Consider the following 23084-nt stretch of genomic DNA (forward strand, 5'->3'; position numbering starts at 1 on the left):
TCTAAATTAAAATGCAAGATTTTTTTTTTTTTGACCTGGAACATGCTCCGACTCGAGTCCAAAATGACTCGAGTCGACATACCAAATTTGAGGAATACACCGCAATCCCACGCGACGCACGTCAAGTAAGTCATGAGAGTTCAAATTCAGGGTAAGATTTGAACCGGGACAAATTGAGTCCTTAAGATTTTTTGTTTGTTCTTTTCTTTAAGGGGCAAAGCAAAGACAAGGCATGAAAGTTCTATCCTTGCTGTGGTCAAGAACAGATATATTGGCATGAAAACTGGGTTAAACAGGCATAAAAGCCAAGAACGTAAAACAAAAAGCAGGACACAGAAAATCCCAAGTAGCATGAGGGGCTCATCTCTGGTTGAACAGCTTGTTTTGATACCAATTAGCATGCAGTTACTTGTAAGTTGTAACCAATTTATTAGCTCGAATTTAGGATGTTAACAGCAATAGAAAGAGCATTTGCAATGTGATATTAGCTGACTAATTAAATAGGGGCACTGAAAAAGATTGATATATGACTCCCTTGAATCCATATGATTAATCTCTAGTTCTTGTTAGATGATGAACAATATTACACAGTAATAATCCCACTTCATCTAAACATTTCCATTCATCCAAGCTAACTCCTCTGTGTCTCCTATCCAACAGAAATTATAGCCTCTGATCATATCAGATAATTAAGTTGCTATCTTGTTAGCCCGGCTTACCCTATAATAAGTACCGACATTCTACTAATTCACACGTCAAAAAACTACTAAAAGCAAAAGTAGAAAAAAGGACAGTAATGGGGTTCAGGGGTTGTGAGAAATTCTGGTAATGATATTATGAAGCTGATCAAGAAATCAGAGCCAAAGCGCTCCGGCATCCTTAAGGAGAGGAACCAGACTGCCATTAATATGGCAAGCCATGACTGTTTCAATGCCACCCAAGAACTTGCCCCCCACAAAGACTGCAGGAACAGGTTGTTGCTGAGTTTGGCCAGAGAGCTGCAAGAGAAGGGAATGGATTTCACGGCCAGCAGCGTCGTGGTCGAGCTCCACGATTGTCGGGGCTACGCCTAAGCCAAAGAGCAGTTGCTTAACAACATGACACATGCAGCAGCCACTCATGGTGAAGATGACCACAGCATTGCCTGATGCCAAGAGGCGCACCTTCTCATAGATTGACTCCATTCTCAATCCTAGGGAATGGGATTCTCCGGGTTTGTCCATTGGGATGCTTGATGACTCCTTCACTACCTGCATGATTGCTCCTTAAAATATTATTGATTCTTCTTTCTTACTCTGTGTTGTGTGTGTTTTTGTATGCAGTAAATGTATTGATAGAACGAGACTTTTCAAACACCTTTGAAATCTTTAAAATAGGAGAGGGAGAAGAAAGCAGCAAATTGAGAAGGAAAATACAAAGTGTTTTTATACGCAAAAAATGTATTGATAGGATGGAGGCTTTTCAAGAACTTTTGAAATCTTAAATAGGAGAGGGAGAAGAAAGCAGCAAATTGACAAGGAAAACACAAAAGAAAGTAGGCTGAAGGTTGAAAGCAAAAAGGAAAGAAGATGATGGAGGGAATATTATAGTAAGATGGTCAAAAGGGTCTGTTACAGCTTACAAGTACAACTGACAACAAAGGAAAAATAAAGGACAGCACACAATTTTTTCCTGAAAGACCAAACATCTTCTAGTTATACGAACTTGCACATATTTTAGCCCCCAGCTTTAGTTAAAGCTATTGTATGAGAGGGAGACAAAAATAGCAGCATCTGCAGGGCCTATTAGTTGTCCTGTACTCTGCATGCCATTCTGATGGCTTTGATCTCATCTTCTTCCACTTAGAATTGTACACATTTGCATACATGCCTTTCTTTTCTGCATGCCTTTTGTGTTCTATTAACGTATGCATGCATCCCTTTTCTTTTAATTATATGTATAACATAAAGAGAAAGAGAGTATTGATTATTACTGAAAGAAGCAACATCACAATCACAACAGAAAAAATTTCCAGTTGGTCATCGATTTTAGAAGAGAGAGAGAGAGAGAGATAGAAAATCCCATCCCATTCCAGCAAGGGGGACAAGTGTTAGCTAAGTCTGATCAGAGACTGAAATTTTGGTGTGTACTTTAAAGGCGTGAGCATTGTATGAGTTTCCACCAAACTGGCCAGTTCCGCTGAAGCCTTGATCTAATTGGATGTTTCCTCCTAAACACTTCCATTCTTCTTTTGCCAAAGGTCTAACAAGTCACAGATTTAAATGTGTAGGTTCATGATTTTTCCACTCAATTAAGTTGTCAAATTTAATATACATTTGTATAAATGAAAGCATAATATTAACCATACGTTGCTCAGCTCAACCCTCGACCCTCTCAGTATTTTGAGTAAAAGTTTGATTCATACATTTAGTGTCCATTTAACATATACTTATATAGTTGAAAATGAACGTGTATTGTTCAGTTCAAGCCTTACTCCTTGCTAGTGTAATGTGTAGGTAGATGATGGTGAAGATAATGTGATTGTTTCATGGTAGATATGGAGGGATTTGTGCATTTTAAGTTGGTGTGTGCCATTTTAAGGTTTGACATGGTACTCGTAATTGTTCAGTGATTTGGGATGAATTGCAATTCCATTAAAAATTCGTCTTCTTTTGTCTTAGAGGATGAGATTTTCTAGTAATATATTATCAGGTCAAGGAGAAGGCTATTATATTTCTAAAATAAAAAGAAACACAAAAAGGTTATGTATTGCTAACTACAGCTTTGTATAATTTCACCAAAACCCAAAAAAAAAAAATGGGAAAGAAAGTTTTACAATGAATAATCCTTTAAAAATAACAACAGCAACAAGTTGAAATATAATACAATTTGATGACTATAATCTTTTTTTTTTTTTGAACAGAAGTTGTATGAAAACCATCCCAACAGAGACACTTGTATTACACACTGTACATGCATGCTTTTCGTACTCATTAAACGTCTGCATGAATCAACAAGCATCTATTTTTATTTGTAAAAAAAAAAAAAAAAAGGGTTACAGAGAGAAAAGCTCAAAGCATCACAATCCCAACGGAAAAAATTGCAGTTGGTCACAGAAAGTAGCGGAGAAAAAGAGCCAATCAGAGCAGGGGACAAGGGTTACCTCAGTCACTGAATTTGGGTCAGAACTTTAAAGGCGTGATCGTCTTATTACAACTCCGGTTGGTACTGCCGCCGTTAAAGCGTTTTAGATACTATCAATTAGGAGTCCTTCTAGGTCTAGCCCTTTTGTTGTTCGCTTGCAAAGGCGTCACAAGCCCTATTGTACTTTAGATCTTTCATTATGGAAGAGTTATGGAGGGTGTGGTGAGTTTAATTACCCATTTTAGCTTTGATTGATTAAGAGTTTCCATTGTTGTACGGTTTAGGATCCTCTCCATTTAGGGTAAATAACGAATTTTCATTTATCAAATAAAACAAACTCTAACACGATTCATAGAAGTCAAATTTATTATAAGTTGAAGGGAGGGATGAATCGAATAGTATAGGGGGAGAGAAAATAAGTGAGAGGTTCCAAATTCAAAACCCTCGCTTACACTTCAAAAAAAATCATTATAAGTTGAGCGAATTGCGCGAAATGTCACTAAACTATTTCAAAGTGCCGGTTCTGGTCACTAAACTTTTTTATTAGCGCGAAATGTCACTGAACTAGTAAATCTATACCGTTTTGGTCACTCCGTGTATTTGTGCCGTTAGGAGAGACGGAAAATCACTTTTTAAGGGGTAATTTCGTCTACACAATAGTTAAAAAATTTATGCCCTCATTCTTCTTCACCCACAACCATCCATCACCTACATTGCCACCCACCGCCATCACCTCCACCTCCACTCTCCTTCCTTTCCCTTTTTCTTTCTTCTTCCTCCTCCTCCCTCTTTCACCATTTGTAACAAAGAACACCCTTTATCATTACTTACCTTTCCTTACATTATTTATCATTACTTACCCTTTATCGGTCAAGAGCACGAAACTAACCTTTCATTGGATGATCGATGGACAGTATATGCACAGGACTCACGAAACTAACCCAAAAACGGCAGCAAAGCAGAAATTCAACTAGACAGGATTATTGCTCTGATGCAGAAAGGTCAAGAGCCAGGACTGAAAAAACGAGGGCGCAAATTACTAACCTCAGTTCTGATTGTCCGCCTATTCAGGAAAGGACCAAGAGGGAAAGGAAACCCAGTGATATTGAAGTAGAACCTTCCGCCACTGCTACCACTCGTGCTGCTGATGGCTTTTCCGGAAGCAACTACCAAATTGACATTCTTGATTACTTTGGGTTTTCATTGAAAAGATAAGCCATTTAAAGGTGACCCACCAAGGAAAGCAGTAGTGTTTGATTCTCCTGAAGATGAATGATTTGGCAATAAAGTGGACTTCGGCGAGGTCAAATTGATGCCTGCCACCATTTTCAAATAAAATTTCCTCCCACGCTCCCACTCCCCAAATTAGTGCCAAATTAGTGTCAGCTCAGGTGAGGCAACGCAAGAGTTGCAAATCTAAATTGTGGCCGGATACAGAGTAAGGAAGGAAAAAGCTTCGGATAGAAAACTTGAAAGAGGGCCAGAGGTTTTTCAGCTAAGAAGAAATGGGAAAAACGAACGAAGTAAAAACAAGAAAAGCAGAGGAGGAGCTGCGGAGGAATTGGAAAACAGAGGAGGAAGAAAAGAGGTCTGGACGAAGGACGAGAGAAAGAGGGGAAAGAGCATCGGCGCATCTCTTTTGCCGCTGCTGTTCGTTTTTGCGCTCACCGCCACTGAAGCCGCCGCCGCTCGAAGGAAGCCGCCATCACCTCCCCAGAATCCTCCATCACCGTCGTCTGCAAATCTTCAATCGAACAGATGTGGTAAGTCCTCTTTCCCCTTCAACCGAACAAATTCTGTTTTCTCCTCAAGCTTAGACCTATAAGAATCTCAAAACCGAGATTAGCTTATTGTGATTTGTATGTTGATTGTACGCAATTTTGTGTATACATGCTTTCTGTGTTGTTTGGGATTGAATGTCTTTATGTTTCTTACCAATTCTTGGGCTGATTAACTTCAAATTGAACAAAAGAATCGGTGAAATTTCTTATGCTCATTTGGTGTTCGACGAAATGCCTAGCTAAAAGTTCTTATTGAAAGATGCTTTATTTGCAATTTTTTTTCTTTCCTCGTGGAAAAAATCGGTTAAGTTGGTCAATTCGCTTCCTCACGTTTGAGAAATTTTGATGCATTGCTGTCTTCCGTTTTTCCGTTTCTCATGATTATGTAAAAGCTTCAAGGAAAAGGCTGTGCAGACAAATTTGCCCCTCAAAAAGTTGATTTCCGTCTCTCCTAACGGTACAAATACACGGAGTGACCAAAACGGTATAGATTTACTAGTTCAGTGACATTTCGCGCTAATAAAAAAGTTTAGTGACCAGAACCGGCACTTTGAAATAGTTTAGTGACATTTCGCGCAATTCGCTCTTATAAGTTGTACGCAGATAATCACATTGAACAAACAAACATTGTACTATTTGATTATGTACAATTAGATTTTGAGAGGAAAAAAAAAACTGCAGCAGTTGATAACAGAATCCAATCTTACCATTTATAGCATATATTGACTAGCATTTTACCGGAATTGATTGACTATTGCGACATCAAGTGATGCCAGTCGAAATTACTTTGCCGCTCTTTTTGTGGATTGGGGAGAAGGGATTTATATGCTACTGTTAACTCTAATTGATTGAACCAAAGGCTTATTATTATCGATTCAGAATCGTTATTATTATCAGAATTCATGTATAAAGAATGCATAATGAGCTCAACTTTAATTCGGTCTCAATATTTTCTCATGGTTTATTTTTATTAGACACAGCCATATACAAAGTTTCTTTCCTCTTCCCTTTTTTTTTCTTTCTCTTTTTTTTTTTTAAAAAAAAAAAGCTAGTAGGGACATGTAAAGTAAATGTTGACTTGTTAAAGCAACTGATTTCCAAGCTCTTTGTTTCCAGGGAAATGCAGCAAATACGGCAGAATTGTGATAAGGAATGAAATTCAATAACGAGATCAATGAATTGACCTAATTAAGTGTGTTTGGATAGCAATAATTTTCAAATATTATTTTACTTGCATCATAATTACAATTTTCGATTAATTTTTGTCCTGTCAATAATTATTTTACCTCACATACATCTTATCGTAAATGTTAATCTCTTAGAGAAGAGTCTAATTAGAACATAGTCCTCAAGTCCAAATGATCCCTTCTTGACCCTTTTTACAAGGTTGAATGAACAATAAGGTCAATTGCTTGTCATCACTCATCAGTGTCAATTGGGAGAAAGCTAAAGAATTAGAAAATTATAATAGTTGTAATGTTCCTAGCCCTCTGGTGGAGCATAACCGTACAAGAGAAACTTGGTATTTTGTTCCATGAATCAAGCCCTTTTTTTTTTTGGCATGAATGAAGCTTGCAATGATTAGATCAAGGTTTCCTACATAAATTAAATATTTAGGGCTCATTTGGATTTGGTTCGTGAATGAGTTGAGGCAGGATGAGTCATGTTAGGGGTTTAATTGTCTGATAAGCACGTGGTGATTGGATTATGAAAGAGTTTAACAGGGTTCTTTTATTAATTTTTTTTTACTGCATATTGCTTTGGCACCTTCTTTCAAATCTTATGTCATCATGATTCTCTATTGATTTGATTGTTGATTTTAGGATCATTAAGGTCTCATCGTTGTCCAATCAATGTCCAGATATATGATTTATGCCATTATGATATGGATTAATTTTCTATAAATTAACAATGTATACACTATCATTGTTAGATGCTGGATATATATGCAAAATTTGGATTCTACATTTAAATTTATATTAGTTATCATGCTCCAACATTGACAGTATATATATATATATATATATATATATATATATTGTTACTGTATATGAAATTAACTCTTGTGATATTAATTGATGTGAAACTTGTCCTCTTGCCTCTTTATATCACACAAATTTTCTGTTAATTTGGACGAAACTTCTACTAATGATGTATTAATTGGCATCCATTCATAATTTTCTTGACAATAAGGAGGTTTGCTGTGCTCCACGATTTTTGCTTTCAGACTGCTAGACAAGAAGACAAGTCATGTTAATTCCTACAAAAACTTGGTCTACGCAATGATGCAATAAAAGCACGCTTTCTGGCGCCGCAATAATGAATTCGAGAGACGTATCCAAAAGGCGTTATTTTTCTGAAGTCATATTCCAAACTAAAAACTCACCAAGCACAAGAAGTTTCACACTCTAGTCAATTAATCCATTTGCCAAGCTTCCTCATAAAAGACCAAGAAAACATGAACAATCATATGCCTATGATGTGCTAGGTTATAGCAACATTTTTGCATGATATTTTGCCTAGCAATGGTGCAATAAACTCTATTGTTTTTTTTTTCTCTTTGATTAATCAGACCTCATACTACATCCTTGAGTTATGGATTCTAGATCATTTCTGTCCTAAATGAGATTACCCCATCTAATCAAGTACAGGCGAGACATCAATAACTACAATTATGTAGCGCTCGAAATGATTTTATTAAACTAATTATATTTTAAGTATGTCCGCAAAAACAAAACAATTGGAGGAAGATTGGAGACATCAATAACTACAATTATGTAGCGTTCGAAATGATTTTATTAAACTAATTATATTTTAAGTATGTCCGCAAAAACTAATTATATTTTAAGTATCCTACCCCCCCCCCCCCCCCAAAAAAAACAAAAAAAAGGAGGAAGATTGGAGGACCAAAACAAAAATCTCATAGTAGTTATCTGACTGATGTCCCTGTAAACTAAAGTGAGCTTTGGCCAACCTATAGTTGTAATTCAAACTTGTAATGAAAATTGAGTGACATATAATGTTTTATGAGTTAATTTTATATACACTGACACTAACAGTGCATGATACGCATGTAAAATTTGGATTTCAAATTTAAATTCGAATTATGTGTCATGTATCAAATGATAAAAGTGTATATACCATCAATATATAAAAGATTAATTCATATCTTATTTAGTTGATTTGGCGTTAGGACAGTTTGTCATTTGTCAACAAAAAAAAAATTAGCGGGTTAAAATAGTTGGGTTCCGCTGGCTGTCAAGCCCCAGACATTTTGTGGGTTCAACGCTCAATTGTCAGCTTTGAGCTTAATTTTTCTTCTTTATTTTAAATTCAAAGCCCAAAGAAAATTATTGGATTTGGGGTGGTCTGATCTGCATAGTTGATGTGGCGTTTTGATGGTGGCCCAATAAAATTTCAAATTCATATTGACAATGTAGTCCCAAGAAAAGATATGCTCTCTTGTAGTAGACCCCTAAAATTATGGGAAAGTTGTACCTTGCCTCCCAAATTCTTATCAACATTTTGCACCCCTTAGCTAAAGTTAAATAATTTTGCCATCTTTTCCACCCAAAAAGAAGGCGTGTAGAATTATATGCATTGTGTAGGGCTTGAAAGAATTCATTTTAATATTTTCAATTACCAAGCTTGTTGATAAGCTATTAAGAATTTACATAGTGCAAAACTCTCAGTGCAAAAAAACAACCACAAGTAACTAACTAGCTATTACAACTTTACTAAGCAAAGGAAAACCTAAGTAGCTTTCCAACAAAAATCAAAGGTAAGTACTAAAGAGTCAAACTAGAAATTGATTCAACTAAAAATCTGGTATTTAGATTCCCAAACTAAGCTAATCATCCAATTTATTCTTAGTTCGTTGATGCTTATCCAGTTATGAGCCACAGTTTGGACATCATTTATCACTTTCCTCAGCACTAATTTGATTGACCAATACTCCTTTGCAAAAGATTTCTAATATTGAGCTCGTCAAAAATAGCAAACTGATGTTACAAGAAAGAGTCTACACATTTACATAAAATTATACATTGACATGGCAAGTCATCACATTTGTTCTTGCAAAGTCAAAATTATTATCTTTATATTTCTTGATGCATATCCAAGATAAGAACATGCAAAAAATAAATATATCTTTCCTCTTTTCTTTCCATGTCTCCTCCTATGCTGTCACTTCTTTTTCTTTCTTCTTATTATTATTATTTGTAAACATAAATATGCTCTTCAATTTAATTTAACTCAATCTTTTATTATTCTGCTGTTGTTCACTAGTGTTCGTAGTGAACAATATATTCTACCTTAAATCTTAAGGTAGTGCTCTAGATTGTGATAGAAAATATTCCAAAGCATTTTGGCATATTAATTATATTATGTAAGTACCTATATCCAATTTCCAATAGGACTTAGATTAAATTATTAAAAGCAAAAACTACCTTAAAAATAAAGAATAAGTTAAAGAAAATCTATACATAAATATAATTTTTAGACACTCAATACTAATATTAGGAGAGAAAATAAATGTAAATTAACTTAGCCACATAGAATTTATATGGAAAAATTAACAGCAAAATTTAACTTTTAATCAAAGGGGACAAAGTGCTGATAAAATAAACTCAGGGGCACAGTGCAACATACCCGTTATTATGGGCGAAGTAACGTAAATTAGCCAAATTATTGACCTTTTTCCTAATCTTCCTTCTTGGCGCCTTAAAAAACTCATAAACTTCCAAAAGGTATTACTAGTAGAAAAAGCCGCTGCTCTGGTTCGCTTCACAAAACCAACCGTCGCTTTGGCGTAGAAAATGACCGCCGGCGAAGTAGAAGAAGAACCTGTAGCCTTCCATCCCTTAGACGTCGTCAAGCAAAACAGGGAGGAGGATGAGGAGGAAGAGGAGAGTGTTGAGGACCCTCGTCCTGTGGGCGACGTCATTAGGGTTTCTGGAGAAGGAACAGAGTCGAGGAAGCATTATCACTCTTTCGCATTTGATGGAAATCAGTATCACCTTGTGAGTAAGTGATTTCTTCTACATCTCTTTCTCCAGTTTTTTCTGTCAAAATGATCTTTTTTTTTTCATGGGAATATATCAGTTCAAATTTTTTTTGGATATAACTTTCTATTGGAGCTAGGCATTGGGTAACTTGTTTTGATTTTATATTGATTTGTAATCTGTCTTTCTTGCGATCAGTTATTTTAAGCTACATGTTATTTGAGATACTGGGGTTTTTTAGTAAAGTTGTGGGGAAATGTTCTGTTGATTGCGCTTTTATTTGGGTTGAATTTGATAGTATGGCTTGGAGCTTTTCCTGTTAACTTTGTATCATCCTACTTTGTCTACAGAGGGGGGAAAATTTTACACTCATTGCGAAGGTGTTTTGGAGAAAATCAACTGTTTTTTCTTTATGTTGGTGAGAGTATTTCATCTATTTTTTTTTTCTTGTGGAGGGGATAACCGAAAGAGGATGCTAACTAATGGGATCTGTACCATAAAAGACGCTGCAAATAAAAATTTACTGGTCATAGTCATTGAGCAAGTTGAATATTATGAGCTGATTTTGCTTGTGTACCCTGCTGCACATTTGTGTACTTTCCTTTTGGCTGATCAGCAGAAGTATAGCAAAGATTTACCACAATTTGACTACAGCAACATTAATTTTTCGGTGTTTATACAACGTTCACTTGTGATGATACTGATAGAACCTATGAAAATATGTACATAAGCATTTATGCTCTCTTACAAAAGAAAAGCATAAAAGAGGCAACATAAAGGAAAAAATAAATGTCTCCTATGTGTTTGTGTGATGCAATCTCTACATTATTTTTCCCGCGTGTTTGCATTATATATTTATTTTTGATAATTTTTTGGAAACAAAATCGTAAATGCTCCTTCTGAGAAGTGATAAATATTGGGAATTGTTGCGCCAGAAAGTCTCTTCATCTAACTTGTTATATTTTCCTATATTTGATATCATAAAGGAGGATCCTGTGCTTTTGGTACCTGAGGAACAAAATCAGAAGCCTAAGATGGCCATAATCAAGGTACTTGCTGAATTTTGCTGATCTTGTTGTCCAAGGGATTATGAGGAAGAAGGATATATGTATGTATATATATATACACACACACACACATATATATATATTCACCTTGTTTTCCTGCTTTTATTCAGAAGGATTTTGAAGTGTTAATACCTTGTTTTGTATAGAAATCTGAAGAATTTGGTTGAATGCATTGAAACCAAGATATCCAATTATCATTTAAAGGTTTTGCTACCCTTCTTGCCATTCAATTTTTTTATTTCCTGAGATGTAGATTATACATCATAAACCTTTGTATTATTATTAGGGTGCTGTCTGATTGCCATCATTGTTTTTTTCCCTTTCCTTTTTGGGGTGGTCTTTGTCTTTGGAGTTGTAGAATTGGTTAGTGGTCTCCTGCTGAGCTGCTGCTTTGCTACTGCACATGTTTCTGCGCTTTCCAATCATCTCACACCTTTGAGGTGAGACTCATGAAATATTTTGGCAATTCACATTGTCTTATGAATGTCCTTGTTTGATGACTCTTGGAGCTAAGCTACATTCTAAAAGAGTTGTCCTGGTGTAGGAATTGCACTAGCACTATATGATTGGAATGTTCCGCTACTTTGTTACTGGTTTGTTTTTAGTAGAGGTGATCCTATATATGAAAGTAGGTGCCTATAGTTCTTTCATTATTATTAGCTTGTTTAAATTTCAAATATTTATGCTCAAACTTTGAAATTCATTTGTCTACGTAGTGCTATATTCATGCTTTTTCTGGAAAAATCGTGAACTAGTAGTATATATGCAGGACATTATTGAGACAGCAGATGGGAGCATGATTGTAGCTGGATATATGTTTTATCGTCCTGAAGAGGCAGAGTTGAGAAATGTCAGATTTGAGCAACCCCATAGTACTAGAGAGGTGTTTTATAGTTTTCACTGGGATGAGTTTCCTGCGGAGTCTGTGATGCACAAGTGTGTTGCACATTTTATACCTCTTAACCAGCAGATCCCACCTCGGATACAGTATCCTGGTTTCATTGTGCAAGGGTATACAACACTAGAAAAAGAAGGCTTTTTGAGCTTACACACAAACACTATAGTGACAACAAGCGCAAAGAGATTGATCTCCTTATTCAGAAGACAAAGTCGCGGCTAGAAGATCTTCCTGTCATTGAGTCTGAGTATTGTGCTACTGGTCAATAAAAATGACCGAAGCTAACCATTCTAAGTTTTGAAACTAGTAAATATATCATGTGCATCAAGCATTTGATGCTCATAGTGTACAAAATTGCCTGCTAAGGGCCTAATTCCTTTTGAATAGCTCAAAAATAGTGCACGTATGTCCATTTTTGCAGTGGCTTAAACCGTTCTTTGTTTTGTCAAACATTAGTAAATATAGTTCTGATATATCAAAATTACTAGTAAATATAGCCCTGATATGTGCTTCATCTGTCATAATTTCCTTACTTTTGTTGTGACTGAGCTCTATTACTTTTTCCAAATGCCCAAAGCTTCGTTGGGCAGGAAACTGAGTTCCTAACATCATGTATTCATGTTAGTGGAGTACATTGTCCGAAACTAGAGGATAATGGAAGGACAAGGTTTCAGAAGTCGAAATCTAACCTTCAAGAGTTTTTCATGTAAAGATGCACACATTTGTACCATAAATTCCACTCCAGAACATTGAGACCTGATCTTTACTGCATACCTTCCGCCAAGTCCATGTGGTGCTCCCCCTACCTTCTCCCAGTTCTCTACTATACATTACCTCTGAATCCATCCACCGCTCCTTCCTCTCCCCCAGTAACCAACATTCAGCTTCAGGGTTTTGATATTTTTGGTAGCTAGATCTTTCTGTACACGCATGGAGTAATTCTTGTAGACAAAAAGTTGAGGATCGCAACTGTGCTTCTAACACCAAATCTGGGAAGCTACTCTGAACATGATCAACAGTAGACAATCACAAGGCTTCCACTGTGCTTCTAACACCAAATCTGGGAAGCTTGTCTGCTCAAATGCTCTTCCCCCAGTGGGGTATAACACAAGTCCGAAACCTGCAGTGAGAGATAACTCGGGCTAAAGCTAACAAGCACTTACAAATTACAATCAACCAAGGGATGGATGTATTAGTGCTGATCTCTTAGCTGTTGATAGTTAATCCAGTAATTATGCCCGACTCTTCAATCTACCATGGATAGTAGAACAATATGGACATTGAAAAAATTGTGATTGTTTAAACATGCCAGACCCTCATTAATTGAAGCTTTCCACCTTCAAAGTGGAACAATAGCAAATGTATCATAGCTAACAAATACCAATGTTGAGGACAAGGAAGAATAGTTTGGTTCTGGGTAGTAGTTTGTTCTATTCTGTGAAGAGCTATCAAATATCTAAAGATTCATTCCTTTCGCATTAATCGCAACCTCTAACAAGATCTTACATGTATGACATAGCTCCTTCCAGTTTCTCTTTCAACGAATCATGTTCAAAATTCAACTTTTGCAATAGCAGCAATTAGATCCATTTATTATGAATTGCAAAAAGAGAAGTCAATCAAGAAGACAAGGAATGCGTCCAGCCTAATGAGGTAGCAATTAGCAGCCTCATACCCATGCTCATTAATGTGCCTATACATGACAAAATTATGATGCAGATGTGGGTCGATACATATTCTTCTTTGCTTTTTTGTTGTTCTCAAGTCTGAATAATTGGAGTCAACCCACAGTTGAATTGAATCAAGTCTAAACTTAAATCTGTTTAATATCAAACTAGTGGAACATGCAACAGAACAAGAGCTGCTGACACATAACATAAAAGGATGGAGAGGTTATCAAACAGTAGCTGTAACCTAACCTTCTTTAAAGCATACAATCACTGTGCAGTTTTAAAATGAATGCTTAGTTAGCAAAGGCTCTAACATCAAAAGTGTTGTTAACTTTGAGCCTCCAATCCTGCAGAGTAGATGGCAAAATTCTGGGACAATCCATTCTGCAGAAAGAGAAAAACCTTTTATTGATGGGTACAAAGATACAGTAGAGAAAACTAACAGAAAATGTAGTACAAACCTTTACTGCTCAAGTACATGCAAACCAGAAACCCCCAGCAAATATTCACCAAATTCATGTTGTCCAGTGATAGATGCTTATATAGTACACAAACATATCCAGTAATGTTTCAGCACCTTTGTGACTTATAAATGGAACTTTTACTGCTAAGTAAAGCTGTCCATCTTTACCAATCTAATCTTCAAAAAATTCGTTCCAACTCATTTAAGATTTCAATAGCATAATCTAAGATTTCAACTTTAACAAGACATATTCTCAGGAAAAACAAAGGGTAAAATGCTGGCATCCATCAAAAAACAGCTTTCTGCATCACAAGTTTGCAACAAAAGTTAATTGCCTCTCAGCAGAAATCTAGGGAGATCAGAAATTACTTTACCTGTATAAGCAGTACTTCACAAAGTAGTTCCTCAATTGCAAAAAAGGACAATCACCCCAAGCATGACTTCAATACCATTTAAATATTAATGGAAATACTCAAAAAGTGCAAACAAAGAACATAAACCCCTAATCAGAGACCCTCCACAAACTTTCGGTGCTTTATTCAAAGCATTAGATCGTCAACTTTCCTCAATATAGTGACCATCTAAGAGTAGCTCTCCTAAGCACTCTCGGAATTCCTGCAATCAAACTTTCCAAAAGGCACTTTCCAACAAAGGTTAACAGTGGCACATATGCTTTTGAGTCCAAAACTCTTACCTTTCAAAGAGTTTCAATTGGCCAAAAGATCCTCTTTTATGATTTCGACTTCAGTTCATTAGGTCCAAACTTCTCAATTATCTGCATAAGAGAAGGATAATTTTCTTTATCTTGTAGCAAATCTATTAAAATAGAGAAAGTATATGAGTCCATTTTAAATCCTCTTCTAGCCATTTCTTCCAGAAATCTCAGTGCATCATTATATTCACCTCTCCTAAGAAGTTCTTGAGCAATAAAACTAAATGTTATCCCATTAGCTGAACAACTAATCTCTTCCATTTTCACAAAAAACTCTTTAGCTTCATCCAGCAAAGAAAGATTATTGAAAAGATCCCGTGCAAATTGAAACCTCCCACTTTTGCACAATCCATGAAGAATGATGTTGTACATAGTTATATCAAGTTTGACTCTATCAAATTCCATCTTCTGCAGGAATTGCAGTCCCTCCTCAATATGTCCACATTTGCATAGGCCATCCAACATTGTACAGTAGGTATGAAAATCAGGAGGTAAGGAAGCAGCTCGCATCTCAATGAATACTTCTCTTGCAGAACGATACCTTCCCATCCTGAATAAACCCTGCAAGACAATATTATATGTACCAACGTCAGCTCTCAAACCTCTCTGTGGAATTTCCCTGAGGAGATGCATGGCCTCATCATTTTCATTTTTCTTGAAATGCGCATTCATTAGGGTACTGTAGCTCAGAATATCTGGATTAGCACCCCTTTCAACCATGGCGTCAAAAATTTTCCTTGCTTTATCCATTTGGCCCTGCAAATAGCATCCATTCATCAGGGCATTATATATAACTGTACCAGGATTTTCACCTCTCTGAATCATGATCTCAAATACATCTTCTGCATCTTGCATGGATCCTTCCCTAGAAAATGCATCAATCAGAATACAATGAGTAAAATGGCTTGGAGCAATACTAAAATGACTCATCTGATTCAGTAGCATCTTGACATCTTTCGATTTGCCCAATTTTCAAAGGCCATGAATCAAACAGTTATAGGTGACAACACACGGGAGAACACTCTTTTCGATCATCACATGCAAAAGGGCGGGAGCTTTTCTGACTCGTTCAATGTACAACGTTTAAGGTCATCTAAAGCAACCGATGTCAGGAAAGGCGTCTACGGCAGCACCGTGGCAGTCTTGGAAGGAGAAAAACTATCTATGAGGATATTGGTAAGAGTCACGGTGAGGGTTTAAAAGCCGGCTTAGTCGAGTGTTTCCCTTCCCCTTTCTCCCACATCGGTTCAGTAAAGAGTCAGAGTGTGAGTGTTCAAGGTCCATTGAAGTCCCTTCCAGTCAGCAATTGCTTGGAAGTTGGACTTTAGTGGGTCCCCCTTAGGTTACTTCTCTCAACGCTTTGTTGAAAAAAAGGATATTAGCCTTGTATGGGAGGCTAATATGGATGATGAGCTTTTGATGATGCAGGTTGATCACTCAATTGTGGAGAGCTTTGGGCAAGGTGGAAGGACATGTATTACATCACGGGTATATCCGACAAATGCTGTGTATGAAAATGTGCAGCTTTTCTTGTTCAATAATGCCACGATGCAAAAGGGCATCTCATGCAAAATGGCAGGAGCTTGATCAACCATTTTATCTTTGCACAGGCTGTCAATAATAGTGGTGTATATGGTGGCATTGGGTTTAACATTCGTATTTCGACCATTTTCCATTATCCTAAGGAATTTAATTGCAGTGCTAGTGTTTCTCGCCTTAGAAAGCCCATGGATTACACTTCCAAGGATGACCACATTGATTTTGCAAAGTTTTTCATATATCATTTTTTTGAACGATTCTTGGGCCTGCAAAACCATATTTTGTCGAAGGAACCCCTTGAGTAAAGTGCCAAAGGTGGTAGCATAGGGCTAAAAACCAAGCTTCAAGAGGGCACCCAACAGAGAAAGAGTAAATCTTATATACACTGATGGTGTATATACTATCACCGTTTAATTTATAGGGAGAATTGTAATTTTGGTCCTCAATCTATAGTGTATGTGCGAAATTATCCCCAATCTATTTCGAAAATCAATTTTGGTCCCCAATCTATTCAATTTTGCACTAAAGTAGACAATTGACAGAATCTCTTCAATTTCAATCAGAACTAAGTCACGTGAGATCACGTGCAGGCACCTAAAACCCCTTTTTCAATTTTTTAATTTATAAAACACGTTTTTTAATATTTTCAGCTTTCTCTTGCCTTTTGTCTTATTAAACAAAGACATGAAAGGGGTAATCTCACTATCCAAATTACTCCTCTTGTTGGTTGCCGCCTTCAAATCCCCAGAACCCGCAGCACGAGTAAGAAGCTCAGCTTGGCCTCCAAGTCCAAGTCTCGTTCTTGCCTCTATTAGTAATGGAGATAATCTACAATTAACGCTAGAGATGGACCCAGTTCAACTCTCCTGCACAAACAACAGGAGCAGCAGCAACAGCAGCAGTACTACTACATAAGCAAGCAAGCAAGCAGCCGAGAGAGAAGAGCGGATGATAATAATTAAAAATCAAAGGGATTATACAGACTAAATCATCAAAGGGATTATACTGGTAAGTATATTCTTTCCCTATTAGTCATTCTTCACCGTTGAACTGGAATGAGCATTCAGTTGAACCACTAGTATATTATTGGTAGGTCATGCTTACGGCTGGAACAGACACTTCATCGGTGACTATAGAATGGGCCTTGTCTCTTTTGCTCAACCATCCCGAGGTGCTAGAGAAAGCTCGAGCTGAATTGGTTGCTCAAGTAGGGATTGATCGATTGGTCGACGAACATGATCTATCCAATCTTCCTTATCTTTATAACATTATTTCAGAAATACTTCAGTTGTACCAGAAGCACCAATGCTAGTGCCACATGAGTCGTTCGATGATTGTAAAATTGGGGGATACAATATTCCGCAAGGCACAATTTTGCTAGTTAATGCATGGGCAGTTCACAGGGACCCAAATGTTTGGGATGATCCAACAAGCTTCAAGCCAAAGAGATTCAAAGGCTTGCAGGTTCAGCCATCAAAGCTAATTTCATTTGGGTGGGAAGGAGATCTTTCCCTGGTTTTGGCCTAGCACAGCGGGTGGTGGGTTTGGCCTTGGGATCTCTGATTCAGAGTTTTGATTGGAAAAGAATTGGCGAGGAGGAAATTGATCTGGCTAAAGGGACAGGAGTGTCCATGCCAAAAGCCAAGCCATTAGAAAAAACGTGTTTTAGAAATTAAAAAATTGAAAAAGGGGTTTTAGGTGCCGGCATGTAATCTCACGTGACTTAATTCCGATTGAAATTGAAGAGATTCCGTTAATTGTCCACTTTAATGCAAAATTGAATAGATTGGGGACCAAAATTGATTTTCGAAATAGATTGGGGATAATTCCGTGCATACACTATAGATTGGGGACCAAAATTACAATTCTCCCTAATTTATAACATGTATGCAAAATTGAATTTCATATTTAAATTTTGCATAGTTGTTATTCATCCAATGCCGACAGTATATACACTATTAATGTGGGAAAGATCCAAAATCGACTCGACCCACAAGGCAGTAACAACTAATGCCCATACCTAATGTGTAATCATCAACTAGAATAATGCCCTTGTTGCCACGCATATCTCTGAAAATGGAAATAGCTGAGTGATAATGCTTCATCTTAATAATATGGGCCAAAAGTTTATTGAATTGAATAACACTAGGCAAAGGCCTCAACCAGACCATCTGATCGTACAAGCTCAAGGCATTTTCCAGCTTATCGATATCATTAATGTTTTCCCTTAAACTTCCAGATTCATAGCTGAAATTGAAACTCTAAGAAGAGTGATCATTATTGCTAGCAATAGTACCAGTAATTGTAGCAGCAGAAATAGAATGAAATCGTAATTGGGAATTAGGATTAGGGAGAGGGTTAGGGTTTGGAGAGAGATATGTTTAGGCCTGTCAACGGGCCGGAATTCATTATTCCGGACCCGGATCTGACCCGTTTACCTGACGGGTCTTCTACTCTATGTTCCGGATCCGACGGGTCGGGTCGGGTTTACCCGAAAAAATTATCAAAAACTTACAATTTCTAATAAAAATAAGAAAAAAATATATTTATAAACTAATTTCTAACTAATACAAAAAAAAAATCAAATAAGAAAAGAAATCAAATTGATTTTACTCAAATACATCACCCTAATCTAATTATATTCATAAATATATATTTTAAATTATTAATCCATTTATATCCGGATCCGGGTTTAATACGGGTCGAAATACTATATTTCGTATCCGACTCATTTTTTTGTTTGATAAAACGGATCCTGATCCGGGTCCGGGTAACAGAATTAAATCCCTACCCGTACCCGTAAAAATTTCATGGATCCGGTTCAAGTCCGGGTCCGTTGACAGGCCTAGATATGTTAAAGCAGTAGTTGAGATACCTGGTGCTTTCTGGAATTGACAAATGGAAACAACAGAAAAAGCTCTACTCTCGATCTTCATATCTGACACAAGACTAGTTGAATTAACAGAAAAATGTTAAGTTATTATGCAAACTATGTCGTTTTGCTTAGTTAACATAATTAAGTAGGAATTAGTAGTATTTTGTTGTTTTTTTTGTAGTTTGTTGCGTTTGGGGTGTTAAATGGATTTTTCCAGATTTGGTCCACGTTAGCAGTTAGTTACAAGTAACTTTAGGCACCGGTATTAGGAAGAAGAGGCTCTACACTTTTTGTTATTAATTTTACTGATATTGAAACCGATTCCTTGTGAGTGAATGGATCAATTCCTTTCTCTGCAAGTTTCCCTTAACTCTTCCTTCATTCTCTGATCATCTCTTTCATCTCCATTTTGAATTTTACATTTTCTCTGATTCGTAGCTGAATTTCAGTGGAGTATCACTGATTGAGCTTGAGTTTGTGACAATTGGTATTTAGAGTGGTTGATTCTGAGGAAATGACAGAAACTGGGAATGGCTGTGAAAAACTTGGAAGGGTTTGTAGTTGATCTTCATGTTAAGTATAATAATCTGATGAGCATAATGGCTCAATTATCTCAAGACTTTAAGAATTTCTCCAAAGAAAAGCAACCTATGTGGAATTCTCAAAGACTTGGGAATAGCCAAATCTCCCAATCCTAAGGCTCTGGATGAATATGAGGGGTAACTATAGTGGGAATTTGAGTGGAAGTCTGGGAGGAAGCTCAAACAAAAGTGATGGGGGATGGGCAAAAGCTGCCTAAAATCAAATTTCCCAGTTTTGAAGGAGAAATACCCAGGGAGTGAGTAAGGAAGGCCCAGAAGTACTTCTACATCCATCAAGTACCTGAGGAGCAGAAGGTCGCTATAGCTGAGATGCACTTGAAGGGAAGGACAGACACATGGTTCCATGGATGTCAAGCAGGTAAAGTTTACCTCCAATGGGAATTAATGGCCATAGAAATTTGTAAGAGATTTGGTGAAGGAATACTAGAGGATGTGGTGAAGTTTAATAAAATCAAGCAAAAAGGGATTGTGGATGAGTATGTAGAGAGATTTGAAGAACTAAAGGCCCTGGTAGTGCTTCTCTTCCTTATATGTCTGAATCCTACTATGTTGCTATTGTCACTAGTGGCTTAAAAGCAGAAATTAAGTCCATGGTGAAAATGCTAAAACCAACCATGCTTTCTTCAGCCATTGAAATAGCAACCCAACAAGAAATCACTGTTTCTGCCATTAATAAGTACTCCAAAACCAATGATCAAACCAGCATCCAATATAATCTCTAGCCAGAAAAACACAACCCCTCCCCTAGCAAATTCTAACAAATGGAATTCTTCTTCTTCAAAACCTCCAAATTTGCGTCCTTCATTAAAAGACCAGCCAGTTACCCTTAATTACCAGAAGAAAACCACCCAATTCTAGAAAATTTCACCCAAGGATTTTCAGACTAAGAGAGAGTTGGGATTGTGTTGTAAATGTGATGAGAAGTTCACTCTTAACCATGTTTGTCAATTTAGACACGTCAATTTCATTCTAGCTGATGAGTCTTGCTTTGAGGAGTATGTGATCCAAGACTTGGAAAGGGGGAAACAAATGAACAGACACATATGATGGAGAATGGTGAATAGGTTGAGATCTCTTTGAATATCTTGTCTGGTAATGTGAGTTTCAAAACTATCAGGATCAAGGGTGTCATTAAGAACAGAGTAGCATCTATCCTTATTGATAGTGGTAGTGCTCATAGTTTCATTGATGAAGTGCTAGCTAAGCAACTACAGTATAAGCTAATTCCTACCAAGCCAATAGGAGTAACTTCGGCTAATAGTACCAAGCTATACGGTAAGTCCATTTGTAGTTCTCTAATTTGGAGAATGGGTGGATAGGAGTTCCAACATCAGGTGAGGACATTGAAACTAGGGGGTAATGATATGGTGGTTAGGGATTGGTTGAAAAATACAGCCCTGTGGTATTTGATTTCAACTTTCTATTCATCGAATTTAGTAAGGATGGACAGACAGTAACACTAAATAGTAATGACTATGAGAGAGAATTAAGCTTATTGAGGGAAAGCAAAGCAAAGAAGTGGTTCAGAAAGCACACTTATGGGGTGATAGGTTGCATTTGTGCTAGTTCAGAGGGCCAACAAGGGGAAAAGGAACCAATCCCTGGGGAAGTTCTAGACCTTCTGATTGAGTTTGAAGATGTATTTGTTGAACCCAAGGGATTACCCCCACCTAGATCACAGAACCACCAGATTGTCCTCAAAGAGGGAGCTCGACCTTTTAAATTGAGGCCATATAGGATCCTTTATATCCAAAAGGCAGAAGTGGAGAGGTTAGTTAAGGAGATGTTGGAGAACGAAATTATTCAAGCCAGCAATCGTCCTTTTGCTTCACCCATATTATTAGTTAAGAAAAAGGATGGGAGTTGGAGATTTTGTGTAGACTATAGACAGTTGAATGAGTTAATTGTAAAGGATAAATGCCCTATGCCATTAATTGATGAGCTTATAAATGAGTTGTATGGAGCTAAATACTTCACTAAGATTGATCTGAGAGCTGGAGCCTAATGAATGAGATGTTTAAGCAAGCACTAAGGAAATTTGTACTTGTATTTTTTGACGACATCTTGGTGTACAATAGGAATTTGGAGGAGCATAAGCAGCATTTAAGAACTGTCTTGAGAATATTAAGAGAATAGCAGCTGTTTGCAAAGAGAAGCAAATGCTCATTTGCACAACCAAAAGTGGAGTACCTTGGTCACATTATCAACTTTGAGGGAGTAGCAGTTGATAAGAGTAAGGTGGATTGCATGATCAATTGGCCAAAACCAGCTTCAGTGAAGCAATTAAAAGGGTTTTTGGGGCTAACAGGGTACTACAGGAAATTTGTGAGGGGATATGTGGCAATTGCTAAGCCCTTAACTGAGTTGCTTAAGAAGGATGGGCTTGTATGGACTGCAGCTTCAGAAGAGGCTTTGAGCTGCTTAAGGCTGCTATGAGCTCAACCCCAGTGTTAGCACTTCTAGGTTTCACCAAGCCATTTGTTGTTGAGACAGATGCCTATCATGGGGACATTGGGTTGTCTTGATGCAGGAAAAGAAGCCCCTGGCATATTTGAGTAAGGCACTAGGACCTAGACATCTAGGAATGTCTATATACGAGAAGGAGTTATTGGCTATAGTGACTACTATCAGCAAGTGGAGACATTATCTAGAGGGCCATCACTTTGTCCTTAAGACTGATCATCAAAGTTTGAAGTTATTGTTGGAGCAAAGGATCACAACACTTTTGCAGTAGAAATGGCTCTCCAAACTGCTTAGATTGAGCTATGAGATACAATATATGAAAGGTACTGAGAATGTGGTGGCCGATGCTTTATCTAGAAGAGGGGTGGATCAAATGGAATGTGTAGTCTTAACCATTGTAGTATCAACCTGGCTGCAGGAAGTTATTGACAGCTATAATGAGGACATAGTAGTGCAAACTAAAATTCAGGAATTATTGTTAACCTCTACGGGGGACTCTGAATACAGCTATTAGGATGGTGTATTGAGGTATAAGGGAAAAATTTACATTGGAAATGGAGGAGACATTAAGAGAAAGGTGATCCAACCAGTACATTCTGCTTATATGGGAGGCCACTCTAGTATACAAACTTGATTCTTGAGAGCTAAACAATTCTTATGTTGGCCCCATATATTAGATGATATCAAGAAGGAGGTTCAAGAATGTGAAGTATGTAGCAGATGTAAGCATGAAAATATTCCCAATCTAGGCCTGCGGCAATCTTTACCAGGCCCACAATACTCTTGGAGTCATATCACTATGGACTTCATAGAGGGACTTTCAATGTTTAAGGGTAAGAATGTGATCATGGTTGTGGTCGACAGGTTAACAAAATATAGCCATTTCCT

At 37.2% G+C, this 23084-nt stretch overlaps 2 protein-coding genes across 9 annotated transcripts; one reads left to right on the top strand and one right to left on the bottom strand.

Annotated features, from left to right (window-relative positions):
* Positions 1-546: 546 nt before the first annotated feature.
* On the bottom strand, positions 547-5559 carry LOC113695094 (glutaredoxin-C1-like). 2 transcript variants are annotated; one of them, XM_072055567.1, is made up of 4 exons: positions 5059-5318; positions 4359-4942; positions 4168-4289; positions 547-1250 (listed from the first exon to the last, which is right to left on the bottom strand). In XM_072055567.1, exons 2-4 carry the CDS (start codon positions 4447-4449, stop codon positions 855-857), a joined length of 609 nt encoding a protein of 202 aa, XP_071911668.1. In that variant the 5' UTR covers positions 4450-4942; positions 5059-5318; the 3' UTR covers positions 547-854. The 2 variants fall into 2 exon arrangements, 1 of the variants encoding a protein (XP_071911668.1); XR_011817042.1 differs by having other exon boundaries at positions 3143-5559.
* Positions 5560-9630: 4071 nt separating this feature from the next.
* Positions 9631-12375, top strand: LOC113695454 (ASI1-immunoprecipitated protein 3-like). Of its 7 annotated transcripts, XR_011817040.1 has the most exons (6): positions 9631-9929; positions 10894-10956; positions 11121-11178; positions 11333-11414; positions 11519-11602; positions 11744-12375. XR_011817040.1 is itself a non-coding variant. In XM_072055565.1 (4 exons), the coding sequence occupies exons 1-3, from the start codon at positions 9722-9724 to the stop codon at positions 11139-11141; spliced, it is 288 nt and encodes a 95-aa protein (XP_071911666.1). In that variant the 5' UTR covers positions 9632-9721; the 3' UTR covers positions 11142-11178; positions 11744-12375. The 7 variants fall into 7 exon arrangements, 2 of the variants coding, with proteins under 2 accessions (XP_071911666.1, XP_071911665.1); XR_011817039.1 differs by lacking the exon at positions 11519-11602 and having other exon boundaries at positions 9632-9929; XR_011817037.1 differs by lacking the exon at positions 11519-11602 and having other exon boundaries at positions 9632-9925.
* The last annotated feature ends 10709 nt before the right edge of the window (positions 12376-23084 follow it).

The sequence above is a fragment of the Coffea arabica genome, chromosome 6e (assembly GCF_036785885.1).
Source record: "Coffea arabica cultivar ET-39 chromosome 6e, Coffea Arabica ET-39 HiFi, whole genome shotgun sequence".
Classification (NCBI taxonomy): Eukaryota; Viridiplantae; Streptophyta; class Magnoliopsida; order Gentianales; family Rubiaceae; genus Coffea; species Coffea arabica.

Coding starts and splice junctions, on each gene's coding strand:
- LOC113695094 (XM_072055567.1), bottom strand. CDS start 4,449: ATGGTGGCAGGCATCAATTTGACCTCGCCGAAGTCCACTTTATTGCCA. Junction 4,290..4,358: donor AAACACTACTGCTTTCCTTG/GTGGGTCACCTT, acceptor TCAATTTGGTAG/TTGCTTCCGGAAAAGCCATC. Junction 1,251..4,167: donor GGCGGACAATCAGAACTGAG/GTTAGTAATTTG, acceptor GCAATCATGCAG/GTAGTGAAGGAGTCATCAAG.
- LOC113695454 (XM_072055564.1), top strand. CDS start 9,722: ATGACCGCCGGCGAAGTAGAAGAAGAACCTGTAGCCTTCCATCCCTTA. Junction 9,926..10,893: donor ATGGAAATCAGTATCACCTT/GTGAGTAAGTGA, acceptor GATATCATAAAG/GAGGATCCTGTGCTTTTGGT. Junction 10,957..11,743: donor CTAAGATGGCCATAATCAAG/GTACTTGCTGAA, acceptor GTATATATGCAG/GACATTATTGAGACAGCAGA.